At 41.5% G+C, this 18,226-nt stretch overlaps 1 protein-coding gene across 2 annotated transcripts in view; it reads left to right on the plus strand.

Moving 5' to 3' along the window:
• Nucleotides 1–18,226, plus strand: part of MAPRE2 (microtubule associated protein RP/EB family member 2) — a 246,291-nt gene that overhangs the window by 196,050 nt on the left and 32,015 nt on the right. For both annotated transcript variants that reach the window (XM_082258688.1, XM_082258687.1), the window contains exon 4: nt 1,594–1,807. In XM_082258688.1, coding sequence (XP_082114814.1) covers nt 1,594–1,807 — 214 coding nt within the window. The remainder of the gene's footprint in view (nt 1–1,593; nt 1,808–18,226) is intronic.

The following is an 18,226-nucleotide window of genomic DNA, read 5'->3' on the forward strand; positions in this document are numbered from 1 at the left end:
TCTTTAGACATTTGTGCAACTTGGGAAGGGCATGTGGGTGTTACGGGCCATTTCACATCCAAATATTCCCATAGGTCCCTGTCAATTGTATGCGAATAATATGCATCGCTTTAGTTGTCCCTGAAACTGGTATAACCTATTCCAGAAGATACTGTACCAGTTTACATGTTTGGTATTTCCTGGCAACTTTAAAAAGAGTTCCACTATTTATGATAATTGAAGCATAGACAACAATGTCATACTGGTGTTTTTAACCTGATTGAAAGAAGGTGAAAATCTCAGTAATCTAATAGCTGGGGTTCCCCTTTATTTAAAACATATTGTTAATCAAAAGAATCCAAATGTAATGATAGAAACTGTTAAGCTTTTGGTAAAAAAAAAAAAAGGCACTATTATCACACGTAATGACAATACTTAGTTTACTATAGCATTTGATTTTAGTATCATGGCTTTTGCTTTATATTTAACATTTTTGTACATGCTTCTATAAATATATTGTGACATGAGTAGATAAGTTTACTACTATTTCGTGAGTAATCCCAAAATACACTTGCTGATGATATGCGAAGATATCACTTGTTAACATGGCTCTTTTATAATCTTGCTCCTCGAAGATAAGAGTAGTGTTTTGTCTACTGGTGCTCATAGCTTTAAGCTTTTTAAGTGTTTAGTAATCTCAAACTACAACCATTTCACCCTCATAATCCCAAATATAACTTTTTTGTTCCACCAGCTTCTGGCAGAACTCCACAAAATGGTAACATAACTTGACTGTAATTTAAAAAAGTGTAAAGTACTTTTGTGACATACCCAATGGCATCCAGACATGCAGGGCCATCTTACCGAATGGGCATGCTGGGCAGTTGCCCGGGGGCCCCACCTGTCCAGTGACCCAGCCTCAGCCAAGCATTAGTCCCAATTCCCGTGTGCATCCCGCCGCCGAACTTAGCAGGTGGCAAGCGCCAGTCGGTCCAGCGCTGCTCTCAGGCCACTTGGGCCGTGGAGGGGGAGACCACAACTGCAGAAATGCCTGTCCGCCTCCACAGGAACAGGCACAGACAGGACAGTCGTGTCTGACTCCCATCCGTGTCTGTGTGTTCACTGGACCCAGCCGCCAAACTTGGAAGCTGTCATTAGCCTGGCACTGCTTTACCAATAAATATAGCCTTATTGATAATTTGCATTTTTACTCTCATGGGTGATTGTGTAGGCAGGGCCCCAATGCACTGCATTGCCCGGGTCCCTTTAATTCTCTTAAGATGGCACTGCAGACATGCAGGGATTTCACTTTATTTATCTTTAAAAAAAAAAAAAATAGAAAAAGTCAAATTTTGTATATAAAAGCTGCTTTCTGTATCTCTGGATCTGATGATCATTTGCACTAGAGTTTTCACTTCTTTGTAAGCTCAGTTTGATTTGCCCATGTTCCTGAAATGCTTATGTCAAGGATGGGCTGGGGAAATCCCTAGAGCCAGTCAGCTGATGCTCCTAAAATATAGGGCTCTCTTCTATGTTGTGTTTGTCAACTTAAAATTGATATAGATCAACACATAATAGGAATAATAACTGATTATTGGCTTTTTTGCTGACTAGGTTATCCCAGTGGAAAAATTGGTAAAAGGACGATTCCAAGACAACCTGGACTTTATTCAGTGGTTTAAGAAATTCTTTGATGCTAACTACGATGGGAAGGAGTATGACCCCATGGAAGCTAGACAAGGTCAGGATGCCCTCCCACCTCCAGATCCTGGTGAACAAATATTCAACCTGCCAAAAAAGTCTCATCATGCCAACTCTCCCACAGCAGGTAAGCCCGAAATCAAAGAGGCAAACCCTTTTCAGATAGTCATCTTTACAGAGTAAGATTTCTCTGTCAAAGATCAAAAGATTTGGGGTTTATTGTAATGGAGTATTGGATTAAAATTTTGGAGATTTACAGTGAAGGGTTTTATTAAATTCTGTACTTAGACACTCAGTGGTACGGTACAGAGTGATTTGCTTAAAATTCTTTTTCTTTTTAACCAGTTCTAGCCTTTAGCCCTGGATTTGCCTGTAAGCATTTTTGTTTGAAGAATGTATGTTGCTAAAAGCACAATCCCTTTTTAAAGAGAATATTATTAAGTTGTGGCAGCTCCCTCTGTAGATCTTTATGTTCGCGCATAGAAATTGCAGATCCTTAGGGTCTCTCAACCTTAAATGACCCTCTTCAGAATGTAGAACTGACAGCTCACGTCTCTTTATTTGACTTGGTTCTTTATGCATGCATACAATAGTGTGTGCCATGGCATTATAAGAAGTAATCTATATTAATATAGAAAACTTCAAAGAGTCTATATTCACAGTCATGCATTTTAAGATATAGACTCGAACATTATGATGGTTTTATCAGAAAGGAAACGGCACTAGAAATTATTTGAGGTCATGTATTTGTTTATTTAAAAACATAAGAGTAGAATTTGTGTCTAAATGGGCCAATGTAACCTCAGAGTTGGACTTCAGGCAGACCTAATAGAAATCCTCTGTACAGTGAAGCTCATATTAATAGATGAATGGGCAGCATGATGAGCCGATCAGGGGTGCTGCAGTGCTCATCTGTTAAGTATGCTGATAGAAAGAGGGAGCAGAGAGGTGAGCTCATCAGTGTGCTGTTTCTCCTTTCCTGGTTCCGACACAGCCTGGAAGAGGGACAGGACCTATAAGCAGTGCTGTATTTTGGCCTAGGCCAACAAGGCCCAGGCCTAGGGCAGCACTTTGCAGGGGGGCAGCAAAAAAGCTGCCCCCCCCCTCCACCTAAGACTCTATTGGCCACTGGTTGCTAGAGCCGCCTCTCTCACCCCCCTCTCTCTCTCTCACCCCCTCTCTCTCTCACCCCCTCTCTCTTTCTATATCATCCCCCCTCTCTCATCCTTCCTCTCTCATCCCCCCTCTCTCTCTCACTCTCACCCCTCTTCTCTCTCTCCCTCTCACCCCCTCTCTTTCTATATCATCCCTCTCTCTCTCTCTCTCTCTCTCACCCTACTCTCTCTCATCCCCCTCTCTCTCTTTCCTCCCTCTCTCTCTCTCATCCCCCTTTCTCTCTCTCACCCCCCTCTCTCTCTCATCCCCTTCTCTCATCCTCTCTCTGTCTCTCTCTTCGATCCCCCCTCTCTTTCATCCCCCCCTCCCTCTCTCCCTCCCTCACCCACCCCCCTCTCTCTCTTATCCCCCTCTCTCCCTCCTTCACTCACCCCCCTTTCTCTCTCCCTCACCCACCCCCTCTCTTTCTCCAACCCCCCCTCACCCCCCCCCTCGTGAGATTTCAGGGGTTCAAGCTGGGACTTGTAGTCCTTCAATTTTGGAGGGAGTCACATCCGTTAACAGAGGAGTGGGGCAAATTTATATAGGAGGGGGGTGCCCAATTTTAGTCTTGCCTAGGGCAGCACAAAACCCAAATACACCACTGCCTATAAGTAATACCTTAATACTTAACTGTAGCATAAATACTGTACATTAGGTTTCCTGCCCTGCCACACAAAAAAACTCAGAATCCCCAAACTGGAGGAGCAGAAATATGTTACACCCTTAGCATCACATATGGACATTACTTAGGGCAGTGTAAATGTATTTGCAGCCTACCTTGGAATGTCCATTCCTCCGAATTTGACACCCACCCATCAAGGCATTTCTACATTTGCATAACTCCTCCCATGAGGAGCTGGAAGGCTTTTAGGAAGCTATATACAGCATCCTGCCAACTCCTCCCACAAACCGTGATTTGCCTACATTGTGTAGAAATGCACAAAGAGCCAGCAATGGCATCACAGAATGTAAAATAAGGTATGTAAAGAAAACAAAAGGTTTTTTTTTATTTACAATTTTTGTTAGCATGTCGATGAGGGGGGAAGAACCAGGCAAGGGAAAATATAAGCAGATTAAACTTCAGCTTTAAGGAATGCATATGTGTCATGACATTAAATAGATACAAGAACTATAAAGGCACTTACGGAGGATGTTTATGTGGTTTAAAAAAAGGCTACCGATATTCTATTTTTTTTCAACTGGTTTTCTAAGCTCTGAAGATAGTTTTTGAATTTGGGTGCGAGATGTAATACCTCTGCCATGAATTTCACACCAGAATGAGGATAACAAACTGCAAGTTGAAAGTGTTTAGGGGTCAGATTATCTTTTTTGAATGTATTTTTTTTTTTAAATAAATAAGAGAAAAAGTAGCAGATTATATGTATGTATGAATATGTTTTTGAGTAAAGATGCGGTAAAAAGTGTTTATGTACCCCGGCTCAGTTTGTCACCACCTGGGATGTAATTTTTTAGTATAACCGCAATGGTGGGGGACTTTTTTTTGAGATGGTGGGAAAGAATACATAGTTCCACATACCTTTGTGTCTGAGGTAATCTTGCTTTCAGTATAAAAAGCATGCAGTCATGTGAACTGGAACTTGTCCAGATACAAAGTGCCTATCCGACAGAAGTTAATGCATTCTTATACTTTGTACGTTGCTGACCAAGACAGGATAAATCACCTCTGGGTAATAACAAATCACAGGCTGTTTTTTTAATAGAATGACTTGACCTATTGTAATTGGCAGCCAGAGAAGGGATTTAGTTCTATAGCTCTATATGTACTTTCTATCAGCAATGTTATATAGGGTTCCTTGTGTGAAATACCATACTAGATAGATAGTTTGTTTTATAATGTGGTATTTAAAAAAACTAATCAAGTACATATAATGTTTTTTGTTTATCCAAGTTTAGAGGTGTTGGAATAAAGAAATAGTCTATGGTAGTTTCAATGCAATATTTGCATCAGTAATATGACTTTTACTAGATAAAAAAGTTTGAAAAAGGTGCTGCCTGTAAAGAAATTAACTAAAGCTAACTAGAAGATGATTAGCTACACGTGATTGAGTTTACAACTCATTTTTAGGAGGGGGGTGATCCATTTTCCAACTTAGTGATTCTGTTTTTGATTTTTTTTTTTTTTTCTGACATGTTGATATTGATATGTTGATATTATATCTTTTTCTTTTTTTTAATTTCTTTTTATTGAAAAAATATATTTTTGTGATACAAAACATAGCCTTGGGGCATCCCCCGGCTAGAAGGTGTACACAACCATACACATAATGTATATAATGCTAGACTTACATTCTAATGTAAACTTAACATTGCATGCGTTGCTCAATTCCACATCCATCAGAAGAAAAGAAAAGGATAGCATGTCTAGAAGTAGTTTCCCTTCCACCAATACATGGCATTACTTAGACCCCAATATTCAGTCACTGCTCAGTTAGAATCCCCACCTCTGATGCTGCATAGCTTCCTGAGGGTGGACCACGCCTTGGCACTAGAGGGGTCAGAAGCTCATGAAATCAGAATTAGTTAACCTGCAGGTTCATTATCCTCTATCTTGGAATCTGAGTCCGTCCATAAGTGCCAGACATTTTCATATTTCTAAGAGCAACCCCGGGATAGGTACGCAGCTTTATAAAGAGGTACTATTGAATTAACGAGTTGTTTCTAAAAGCTCAAAGTGGGAGGTCTGTCAGATTTCCATGTGAGCACCTTCGCCTTCTTCACATAAAATAAAAGAATACTTATCAGAATGCGCGTCACTGTAGCGAAGGCCAATGAGTCAACCAGCTCGAGAAGGCAGGTTTTGACTGTCAAGGGCACTGTCGTGGTGGTCAGATCAGAAATAAATTGGGTTACCTCCCGCTAGTAATTGCAGATCTGAGGACACTCCCAAAAGATATGGGAGAAGCCTGCAGAGTCGCAGGGACATCTCCAACAAGTGGCCGAGACATTGGGATACAGTATCTCACAAAAGTGCGTACACCCCTCACAATTTTGTAAATATTTTATTATATCTTCTCATGTGACAACACTGAAGAAATGACACGTTGCTACAATGTAAAGTAGTGAATATACAGCTTGTATAACAGTGTAAATTTGCTGTCCCCTCAAAATAACTTAACACACAGCCATTAATGTCTAAACCGCTGGCAAGAAAAGTGAGTACACCCCTAAGTAAACATATCCAAATTGGGCCCAAAGTGTCAATATTTTGTGTGGCCACCAATATTTCCCAGCACTGCCTTAACCCTCTTGGGCATGGAGTTCACCAGAGCTTCACAGGTTGCCACTGGAGTCCTCACTCATGCAGCCCCAAACCATGACACTCCTACCACCATGCTTGACTGTAGGCAGGACACACTTGTCTTTGTTCTCCTTACCTGGATGCCGCCACACACGCTGGACACCATCTGAACCAAATACGTTTATCTTGCTCTCATCAGACCACAGGACATGGTTCCAGGAACCTATGTTTTTAGTCTGCTTGTCTTCAGCAAACTGTTTGCGGGTTTTCTTCTGCATCATCTTTTGAAGAGGATTTATTTTTGGGACGACAGCCATGCAGACCGATTTGATGCAGTGTCCGGCGTATGGTCTGAGCACTGATAGGCTGACCCCCCACCCCTTCAACCTCTGCAGCAATGCTGGCAGCACTCATACGTCTATTTCCCGAAGACAACTCCTGGATATGACGCTGAACAAGTACACTCAACTTCTTTGGTTGACCATGGCGAGGCCTGTTCTGAGTGGAACCTGTCCTGTTAAATTGCTGTATGTTCTTGGCCACCGTGCTGCAACTCGGTTTCAGGGTCTTGGCAATCTTCTTTTAGCCTAGGCCATCTTTATGTAGAGCAACAATTGTTTTTTTCTTTTCAGATCCTCAGAGAGTTCTTTGCCATGAGATACCATGTTGAACTTCCAGTGCTCTGCGTCATGTCTAGAGGTTGTCTTTGGGGAATAGATGTATGAGTGCTGCAAGCATTGCTTCAGAGGATGAATGGGTGGGGGGTCAGCCTGTCAGTGTTCAGACCATACGCCGCACACTGCTTAAAATTGATCTGCATGGCTGTCATCCTAGAAGGAAGCCTCTTCTAAAGATGATGCAGAAGAAAGCCCGCAAACCGTTTGCTGAAGAAAAGCAGACTAAGGACATGATTTACTGGAACCATGTCCTGTGGTCTGATGAGACCAAGATAAACTTATTTGGTTCAGATGGTGTCAAGCGTGTATGGCGGCAACCAGGTGAGGAGTATAAAGACGAGTGTGTCTTGCTAACCATCAAGCATGGTGGTGGGAGTGTCCTTGTCTGGGGCTGCATGAGTGCTGCTGGCACTGGGGAGCTACAGTTCATTGAGGGAACCATGAATGCCAACATGTACTGTGACATACTGAAGCAGAGCATGATCCCTTCCCTTCAGTGACTGGGCCGCAGGGCAGTATTCCAACATGATCACGACCCCAAACACACCTCCAAGACGACCGCTGCCTTGCTAAAGAAGCGGAGGATAAAGGTGATGGACTGGCCAAGCATGTCTCCAGACCTAAATCCTATTGAGCATCTGTGGAGCATCCTCAAACCGAAGGTGCAGGAGTGCAAGGTCTCTAACATCCACCAGCTCTGTGATGTCATCATGGAGGAGTGGAATTGGACTCCAGTGGAAACCTGTGAAAGTCTGGTGAACTCCATGCCCAAAAGGGTTAGGGCAGTGCTGGAAAATAATGGTGGCCACACAAAATATTGACAAATTGGGCCTAATTTGGACATTGACATTTAGGGCTGTGTGTTTCGTTATTTTGAGGGGACAGCAAATTTACACTGTTAAACAAGCTGTACACTCAGTACTTTACATCGTAGCAAAGTGTAATTTCTTCAGTGCTGTCACATGAAAAGATATAATAAAATATTTACGAAAATGCGAGAGTTGTACTCACTTTTGTGGGACACTGTATATTAAGTTTGTTAAACTCTTGGACATTTGAGGAAATATTGACTCCCCGATACCTAATGTTGTGTGTTCATTTTAATGGTGAATTTGCATCCACCATAGCCTTTGCCCCTGTATCGATCAGTAAAATAAGGGATTTGCCCCAATTAGTATATATTCCCGAGAGATAAGCAAAGCACTCCAGCATCCGCAGGGCCTCGACAAGTGAGGGACCAGGGTCCCACAGGAAGAGGATTAGGTCATCTGCATAAAGTGCTAGTTTTTCAACTATGGAGCCCACACAGATCCCAAACAATTTCAGGCTGCAAAGCAAATAAGAGGATTTTTTTAAGGGAGGGGGGGTTATTTTCTTTAGCCACTGTATATTGGGGACCTGCAAGTCTGGCTGACAGCTGCTCTTTTTGTGTTTTTTTACGTTGTTGTCATTGATTATTTTATTACTTGTATTATCATAATTTCTAAGGTGTTTGTTGCACAGATGTAAAGGCATTGTGGCAGGGTAAACAGATAAGGTTTACCATCACTCATCACCACTTCATCCACCCTTTTTTTTTTTTTTACTGAAAAGTTTTTACACACCGCAAAATTACAAAAAGTACAAAAAAACACATGATGGCACATAGGAAGATGTCATTGTGGAATACAGCCATAATGGTAGGACATATTGGCAATGTGGTCTTCGATATAGAAATTCAGTAAAGGGAATGCTAAAGTTAAACAAATGCACAGATTGGGTACATGTTTTATAAGAATTCTCCCAAATTCCCATAGGGCAGTACAGAATTATCGCAGACTATTAAGTGAACCAACAACCAATCCCACAAAAAGAGGCGGGGAGGGGGAGGGAACACCAGACGAATAGGGGGGTGCAGAGAAGGAGAGCAGAGAGGGAGGAGGGAAGAAGGGAAGGAAGAGGAGGTGGGGGGGGGGGGGTCAAGAGAATACATCCTAGCAGTATACCCAAGACCGACAGGGTTCTCAATCTTTAATCTAGGCCTCCTAAACCTTGTTGAATTTCTTAGGACATTTACCACCAAGATAGGTAAGCTTATACAAAAGCAACACTTGATTAACCAAAAAGCACCATGGCTGTACTGTAGGAGGAGAAAGCTGTTTCCACTTAAGGAGAATAGAGTTCCTGGCATAATATAGTACATGAAATAAAAACAATTGTTTGTGGTGTGTAGTGGTGACTCCATCCACTCTTGATATGTAGAAAACCCCAGGGTAAACTGGTTTAATTTTTAATTTGGGTTAAAAAGGGAAAAATATTCTTGCAAAGTTTTGAATATTTGCACACCTCTTCCTGTTACTAGTTACAAGATATCTGCTTCTTAGTACACAATGTAACTTATGGCACACTGCGGTACTTGGATTGGATATTTAGAAGGAATGGATGTAAATTTCTTTCCACAAGTGGCTTGTGAGTCACCTCTTGTGCGACATGTACAGCATTGCTCTAGCGTCTGTTTTTAAATATGACTGAGCTCATTGATGAATGTTTCAATGGCTGAATTTACAGGCTCTGCTCATTGTTTCTCAATATAAAGTGTGTATTATTTCATATACAGAGACCCAATAGATGAGTTAAACTGATGGGGGGCTCCGTTGTTTGCAAGCTGTGTTCTTATTGTTTTACTTGCATTGTACTCCATATAAAAAATTACATTGTAGATCTGGGGTCATCACAACCGTGTAAAAGCTACTGAATATATATATATATATATATATATATATATATATATACATATATATATATATATATATATATATATATATATATATATAATATTTATTAGACTTATATGGTAAATCATGAATTTGTATAGCAATAATCATGCTTGAAGTAGTTGTAGCCATATTAGTATATAATATATAATAAAACAATTGAGTACTGGCTATGATACTTTTTTATTTGCATTTAGTCGGCCATAGACAGTTGGCATCTCGGCCAGTTCAGCAGAGACCAGCCCAGATTCAAACCATGTATGGGCAGGTTGAATGTACCCAAGTTGATCGATTGATCAACTTGGGTACAACCAGACTGTCGGATTTTATATGCAATTATTGCTAGCGATTACTATAGCCACTAACAGTAATCACTGTGTTCTCCACACAATGAGAGGGATTCCCCCATCAACACTGACTGCATTTTGTAGTTGCAGGAAAGAAAGTTGCTCCGTCTATGTCCAGCCTAACAGCCAAATTTTCAGGACAGGCTTTCAGGGTGTACCCCTTTCTTCAAGGTCCAAGCAGTACTCCTTGGACCTTGAAAAAGGGGTTCACCTGAAAAACTTGTGCTGAAAATTTGTCTGTTAGTGCAAATAAAGTATGAACAGTACTCAATTTCTAAATCCGTTAAGGGATCAGTTGAAGTAGAAAACCTCATGAATAGGGAAAATGCTTAGCTTTTTGCCTACCACCACCACCCCATCACTACCAGTCCCTTCCAGTCAGCAGACTGTAATCTGTTTAAAGGCTCCTAAAGCACTTAAAGCTGGTTTATTAAGGTAAGAAAAAAGACAGTTTTGTCTCAGAAAACCCGTATTTCCTAAAGTCACTTTTTTTTGTTTTGGAAAGAACTTAGCAAGGTGTTGTCCTTATGGATAGTTCACTCTTGTGCATTGTCACATCCCACAGATATTCAAGATGCATTACAATTAGAAAGTGAATGACAGCTCGTGTTCAGCTATTGCAAATTACATGTATTTGAGTTGGCTTGTGATGCTGCAAGGACTCATTTTGTAGTTTTAATGGGACTATATACAGCAGTGTAGGACATTTAAGATTGCCAGATTTTTTTGTCCAACATGATGCAATACAGCATGGTATTGGGAATGAGTCCTGTGGAAAGGAATGTCTTTGTATATATTCCTGCATTTTCACCTGTGTTGCAAAACACTGATAAATGTATGGAAAAGTGGATTGGGTGAACATGCCCTTAGTTGAACTGAAATCTGGTGGATATACACAACACTAGAATCATTAAAGAGGAACTGCAGTCAACCTCCCCGTTTTTTGTTTTTTTTGCCCCACTTACTTAATGGTGTTATGTGGACATTTCAGATACCCATCCACTGGATCCAGCGTGACCCACTGAGATCATCTCTTGCCTGGCCACAGCTCCGTCCCGAGCCTCCATGTTTTCTCTAACGCCATCGAGAAGCTCTCTGGCTCTTCCAGGCTCAGCGGGTGGGCCTCTCGATTACGCGCTGAGAGGCCCACCCCCTCCTCATGTTTTTCAATGAAAGCCAATGCCTCCTTGGATGTGTGACGTACATATCCTGGGAGGCACAGCGGGCGGAGTGCGCGTCATTGGCCTAAGTCGAGTGACGTGGATGGGAAGGTGGGCGGACTTCTCATTGAAAAAAAAAAAAGTGATGCCCTATTCAAGCAGAGGAAAGAAGGAGGGGTGGAGGCGGGATAGTCATCGGGAGGGTAAAGGTCTGCTTTAAGTCAGACTGGCCAAGCTGTCTTCAGGACTGGTAAAAAATAAAAGATGCATAAGTGTTTTTTTTTCCAAAGATTGAAATTTGGCCTGTGGCTGATTCTGCTTGAGACAAGGCGATCTAAAGAGCGACTTCTGTCGAACAAATTTGTTAGAAAACTTTTCTCGAACAGTGGCTGAAGCCAATAGGTTGCAGCCACTGATCAGTGTGTTCTGGCAGCTGAGGAGTCCCACTGTCAGAATACAATGTTACAGCAGGGAGGATTCCTCCATCCAACTCGCTCGCTCGTCATCTATGGCCAGCCTTAGTGCTCACTAAGAACAATGTAATTTGTTAACAATAAGCACAGGCAGGTTTTTGGCAATTGTTTTTTTTACTTATTGACAATTTTTTTGAGTTTATCAAAGATGTAGCAATATTTCCAGGCATTGGGCCTGATGTGGGTCTGCCATTGTTACCGGAAACACTTCCGACAAATTTAAGTTGAAAACCCAAGTGTGAAAACTAAGACAATGACCATTCTGGCATCTTTGGTTTGTGTTGTTTATTTTATAATGGGGATGGGAGAAGGGAATGAGTGGGATACTCCTCTGGCTCAACTAGGTTTAACTGGGACACTTTGTAGAAAATGCCGGTTAGCGCTATCCTGACGCCAGCTGAATGCCGACCAATGCTTCCTGTCGCTTTTACATACTGTTCTGCTGAAATTGCTGAAACTTCGATTTTAACTCCTTGGTTAACGATCCAGGACTGTAATGATCCTTGACTCTTGACACTCTGTCTAGCTCAAAAGTCCTGTGTATGACTCCTTCCAGCCCTGCACTGACTGAGGTAGTTCCTTGTAACTGCTACAACTCTTAACACTGCACACTTAACTCTTCAGGGCCCAACCGCTGGCGCCCCCTCTACACTTCCAGGGTCCTCTCTCTAGGTAAACCCCTTAACACTTCAGGGTCCTTTCACTAGGTAAACCCCTTGACACTTCAGGGTCCTTTCACTAGGCAACCCCCTGACACTTGCAGGCTCCAGGATCCCTGGGACCTTCCCCGGAGTGGTCCCCTCTACACTAGGCAGACCCCAGCTGCAGTTCACAGTACTCACGACCTTGGAAGGCTTTCCTGGAACTGAACCCCTCTTTCTCCACTGGTTCTCGGCACACCGGATCCTCTCTGCAGCTCAGCTCTCTCTTCTGGATACTCAGACAGCCACCCAAGACACCCGATCCTTCTGACAGGAGGAGAGACAGCCATACTCTCCCTCCTGGGACTCTGCTTCCCGCCAAAGACGCTGCGTCATGCGTTCCCCTCAAACTTATACCCACTCCCAGAATCCTCTGCGGCGGAATCTGCCTTCTGGGGTAGATGCAGGCCTGAATGGGTCACTGATTGGGTTTCCTCCACTGCCCAATGAGAATCCTCTCATGGAGCCAGTGGGGAGACTCCCCTCTCAGCAGCCACACCTGGGAGACATGACAGTCCAGCTGAAAATTATGGCCCTGCTGTTAGGCAGCCAAAGCCCATTATGCTTTTACCTAGCACCTACCTTGTAGGGTTCTACAAAGACATTTAACAAAATAGTTTCAATGGTATATTTAACAGAAGAAAATGGACCAAATAAGAGAAGTTTGTTGCTTGCGTTTAGAGACACTTTAAGACAAAATTGCTGTCCAAAAGGATTGTGGTCATGAATTTTCAGATTTTAAAACTTCTTGTAGCATTTGATGGTTTTATATTTTACCTATATTGATTTTGATTTAACTACTGAAATCAATTTTATATCACTTATTCAATCTCAGCCTCCCTGATCAGTCAATTTAAAGGAAAGTGCATGTATCACTATTATTTCTATCAGAGTACAGTATATCTTATAAGCTTTTAAGGGATTGAATGCAGTGTTTTATTGATTTCATCCAGTATGTGAAAGCTTGCTTCTTGTAAGTGACATTCACAGTAGTTCAATATACAGTACAGTAAATATATGATTATATTACAGTACAATTAAAAGGCCTTCCTGTAACTAATTTGAAGAAGCAAAGTAGATCTAAACCCGAACACTTAAATATTATATTAGCTTTAACATGTTAATGTCAGTTTTGTTCATTTGAGACATTTTTGCTGTCTTTTCAAACATGCAGCTTTCATTAAAATAATATCTGGAGATGCTACCTGAAGGTCCTTGTTCAGGAGCTTCCTGTTATAATGTGAAAACCATCAGTTCTACTGTGCTGTCACCCCATTAAACAAACCATCAGAGAAGACTATTGGCCACTGTGCAGAAACAGATTGTGCGGGCAAAAATGTCTAAATGACTGAATGTCATCCAATAATGGTTTAGATGTACTTTAACCACTTGCCTACTGGAAACTTTCACCTCCTTCCTGCCCAGGCCATTTTTCAGCTTTCAGTGCAGTCTCACTTTGAATGATAATTGCAGTCAGTCAACACTGTACCCATATGAAATGTTTACCTTTTATAGACATATAGAGCTTTCTTTTGGTGGTATTTAATCACCACTAGGTTGTTTTTTTTTTTTTTTTACTAAAGAAACAAAAAAAAATAGCAATTATTTTCATAGTTGCATTGGTCCAGCTTAGACTGATGGAAGTATGTATGTGCAATATCTGTGGGATAACCATGGCAATCACTGTAGTAGGCACCACTACTATAGTAATTGCCACTAACTTCTGGGTTCAGTGCAAATTGGCTGCCCTGCTGTTTACTGAACACAGGAGGTAGGTTGCTCCCTCCACACGGGTGTCGTTCAGAGAACACTTTGCATTTTGCAAGATGTTCTCTGTTTGGTCGAGGTGGAAATCATGAAATGACCGCACTGCCTCTCCACCTCATCCAATCAAAGAATGCTTTACATTCTTTGAGAAAATTCAGAGTGTTCCATGAACTGCACTTGTACTAAGCAAGCGTCCTCCTGTGTTATCAATATAGCAGGGGAGCTGCTAAGAACAGGACCTGGAAGCTAGTGGAGATCACTGTAGTAGCTGTGCCTACTACAGGGTTTTTCAACTTCCACAGGGATTCCACAGGCACGGCACAAACATACTTGTATCAGTCTAACTATGTAAAAATTGCCATGTCTAAACTTCAGCTTTAAAAAAATTAATTTAAACAGTATTTCTTTTAGATAAATGACTTTATCCAATACCTATACTGTGCCATAGCTTATGGAGGGATTCACTTGCGTTGGCTGCTTTGATATATTTTGTCTGTTTTTTTCCAAGAGAAGGCAATTGTCGTGACTCCAAGTCACTACTGCCCTCTGCCTTCAATTCAACCAATTTGTTAGGAATTGAGTAGTTTTTTTTTCTTTTGTTTTTTTAATAGCGTATCTAAACCCAAAAGCAAAAAGGTACTATATTGCATCCTACCAGCCCTGAGATGCGGTGGCTAAATGTGTTTCCTTTTTTCAAGTTTATTTTCAAGTTTTCATGTTTGTTCCTTTTTTTTGCCTGGTGATTTTGACAGTAGCATACTTTTAGTTCTAGGATACCAATGATCACTCACCCCACTGTATTAGGACAACAGAAACAGACCACATTTCTGATCTCCACCCCTCTTCATCATAACATAGAGGGGTATGGTTCTGTAGTTATCAGAGATAGCTGAGAAAAATCTAACAGATAATATTCAGCAGAGCCGTAGCGCACAGGAAGTTATTAGCTCATAAGATTTTGTTGCGCTTATCGAACAGATAAAGCACAGTAGTTTTAACAGTAAATTACCAAAAGGGACCAAATAGAAGTTCATAGTTAGGGTTTACGTTCACCTATTTTAAGGCAGAAGTCAGTCCTCTGCTTTGAAATATTCCTCTTTAGGAAGAAGGACTATGACACACTTCTTCACATTTGTAATTTTTAGTTCCAATATGATTCTTCCAATGATATAAATTTCAACTAAGAAATTGTAGTCCTAAAAGTATGTAATCATATACGTGCTTCTTAGCCTACTGAAATAAATAAAACAAGAAGATCCATGTTTTCTGTATTGAAAATGTCATTGGTTATCAAACATACTGACACTCATACTCCAGACATCTCAAGACTCCCGCAAGTTGCGGGTGTCTCCCGCTTTCCGCCTTGAGCTCACGGACACCCACAAGCTCAGAGCAATATCCCGGCTGTCAGTGTCAGTGAGTGTGAGTCATATCAGTCGCAAGCCTGCAGTGTGTGAGAACGGAGCCGCTACATCCTTTGTAGGACCGGCTCACAGGTGGAGTGATATCAAATGCACTCCGCCTGTGTGAGGAGTGGCAGAGAGGAATCAGCGGCTTTTCTTTCTACTTCAGCCACATGCTTCCACTCCAGGAGGCAGTTTAGAGCACGCCATCAGATCGGCCACAACACTGACTGCACAGAGAGACCTCGCCAGGCATCTGTATGTATTTATTACCTCCTCCAACCAACTGTGACCTAACCCAGAGGCCAGCACCACAGTGACCAGGGCCAGCACCACAGTGACCAGGGCCAGCACCACAGTGACCAGGGCCAGCACCACAGTGACCAGGGCCAGCCCCACAGTGACCAGGGCCAGCCCCACAGTGACCAGGGCCAGCCCCACAGTGACCAGGCCAGCACCACAGTGACCAAGTATACTGATTAAATTTAATTTTATTATTCTCTGGTTGTGTTAAATAGGGAAGGGGGGGGGGCGGGCGCGGCGGCGCGGAGTGCCACCTCCATGAAATGACTTTGCCACCTCCCTGAAATTAGTTTTTGCAAGCTGGGATGTCTGCATACTCACTCATACTTTTTTAAACTTGAATTTGCAGTAGGCAAATATGCACATATGGACATTAAAATTATAGTGTAATCCACATTTATTGCAGTCATTGAAACAGAAAGGTAAGTGAATATTTTTGGCAAAACAGAGAATCTATGTAGAAGATTTCTAAACATATCTACAGTGCATTTGCTGTGCATTCCTTTAATTGGGTTAATTAGACTCAAAGACTTGAAAGAAAACTGTTACCATAGCAATTCTGTCGTTCACTGTTTAATAGAATTGAATTAACATCTGTGATTCCTGAATCATTAATATCGTTAGCATGTCAGACTCCAGTTACAATTACATGCACCACTTTCTTCTCATAAGGCTTTAGATCTTTGCTGTTACAGCCATATCTGTCATAAAGGCCACAGGCAGACTGTCACTAGCCCGGGTCTGTTACAGATCTATATACTTATGATAGAGTGAATTCTATGAAGATATTGAGCTTAATGGCCTAAACATGACATGAGACATTTTATCAACTACAAAGGGTTGGTGAAATAAGAGGTGTCTCTGTAGGTAGATAATATGCTAGTGTCACCCTGTATGCTGTTTTCCCATTTTGGCACCCGCAATACTCTTAAGTATGTAGACATTGAAGGAAAAAAATTCAAGCATTGCTGGGTGTTAAAAATTGCATGTCTGCCAGCATAGCAAATGTATTAGACTGATGAACCCCTCTTTAATTGAAATGGGGTTTCTAGTTTTTATTATTATTATACAGGATTTATATAGATCCAAAAGATTGCTTGGTGCTTTGCTCTACAATATAAAGGGTGATGGTACAGTTAAAATAAAATATTATAATAAATACAAGAAATAATATATACAATAAATAATATAATAAAATACAAGAGGTCCTGCTCACAGAGCTTACAATCTAATAGGGTGGGACAAGTGGTACAACAAGTAATAATTGTGAGGGATGAAATGATGGATGATTTAAAAAGTTCAGTTGTTACGTGGAAGCGGGATTTAGGTGATCCCTGAGTTTTCAGGGATCACCTAAAGGTACGCATAGTAGGACATAGCCAGACAGATTGAGGTATAGAGTTCCTGAGGATGGGAAAGACTCTGGAGAAGTCTTGGAGGGGAGTATGCGAGGAGCTAGAGAGCAGGAGGTCTTGGGGAGGAGTGGAGAGGATAGTTTGTATAATAGTTTAAATACATTCTCTTTTTACCCCTTTGTGTAGTAAAAAATCCACCTCATCCCACCAGATGTTATGTTTCCTCTGTGCCAGTAGAAGTAATCCAACATCAACAGTCATTGAAATATGCCAGGACGGCTATTTGGCGCACCAGGATGCCATTTTTGAATGTATATTGGGCATAGAGCTGACTTTTGTCTTATGCAGAGATGGACAAACCATTTGTGTAGACTGTGCATTTGGAACTTAGAGGATTATATATACTAGATTTTGATTCAGAACCAGAAACCCCCTTCTGCTAATATGTATATCTTGACACTGCTTACTCCAAAAGCAGGTGAAAGGCAAGAGGCATTCTTCAAGATGCCCTAACCATACTCCTGGTTTGTAATATACAACTGGCACTGGGCAGTGAGCACTTCTATTACTCTCTGCCTAACCAACACAGGGAGATAAAGAATAAGTTCTCCATTCCCTCCACAAACATTATGGGACAGCAGGCAGGAAAAAAATTGCTCAGTTGTTTAATAAATAACTATAATAAATACACTACAAAGACATGGGTTGGAAGTATAATGGCCCGTACACACGATCCAAAAATCGGACGAAAAATAACGCTTGTGAAAAGATCAGAAGATAATCTGATCGTTAGTACACAGCTTACGAGAGGCGATCACGACAGTTCGCCCGATATTATCCGGTCGTGCAAGCATAAAAATTTTGATCGTATTATAACACATCGTACGATAATCGTATTATCAGTATGTTGTTCGTCTGAAAAAAATGGTGAGCAGTAGACAGCGCATGAGCAGTAGACATAATTTCCCCTCACACGCTACTGTGTGGTTACGCATACCGGAAGCTTTTGAATCATCGTCCGAGAAAATTCGTATCGTAAGTAACCTCTCCTATTTGCAAAAATAATTGAGAGTTCCTAGCAACCAAACAAAAACGGACGGAACGTCGTCTGATTTTCGGATCCCGTGTACTGGGCATTAGTGCCGGTTCACACGTTTGTGGAGATCGCATGTAATTCGGAAAGCACTGCT

Source organism: Pelophylax lessonae, assembly GCF_965119305.1.
Source record: "Pelophylax lessonae genome assembly, chromosome: 5".
In the NCBI taxonomy this organism is placed as follows: Eukaryota; Metazoa; Chordata; class Amphibia; order Anura; family Ranidae; genus Pelophylax; species Pelophylax lessonae.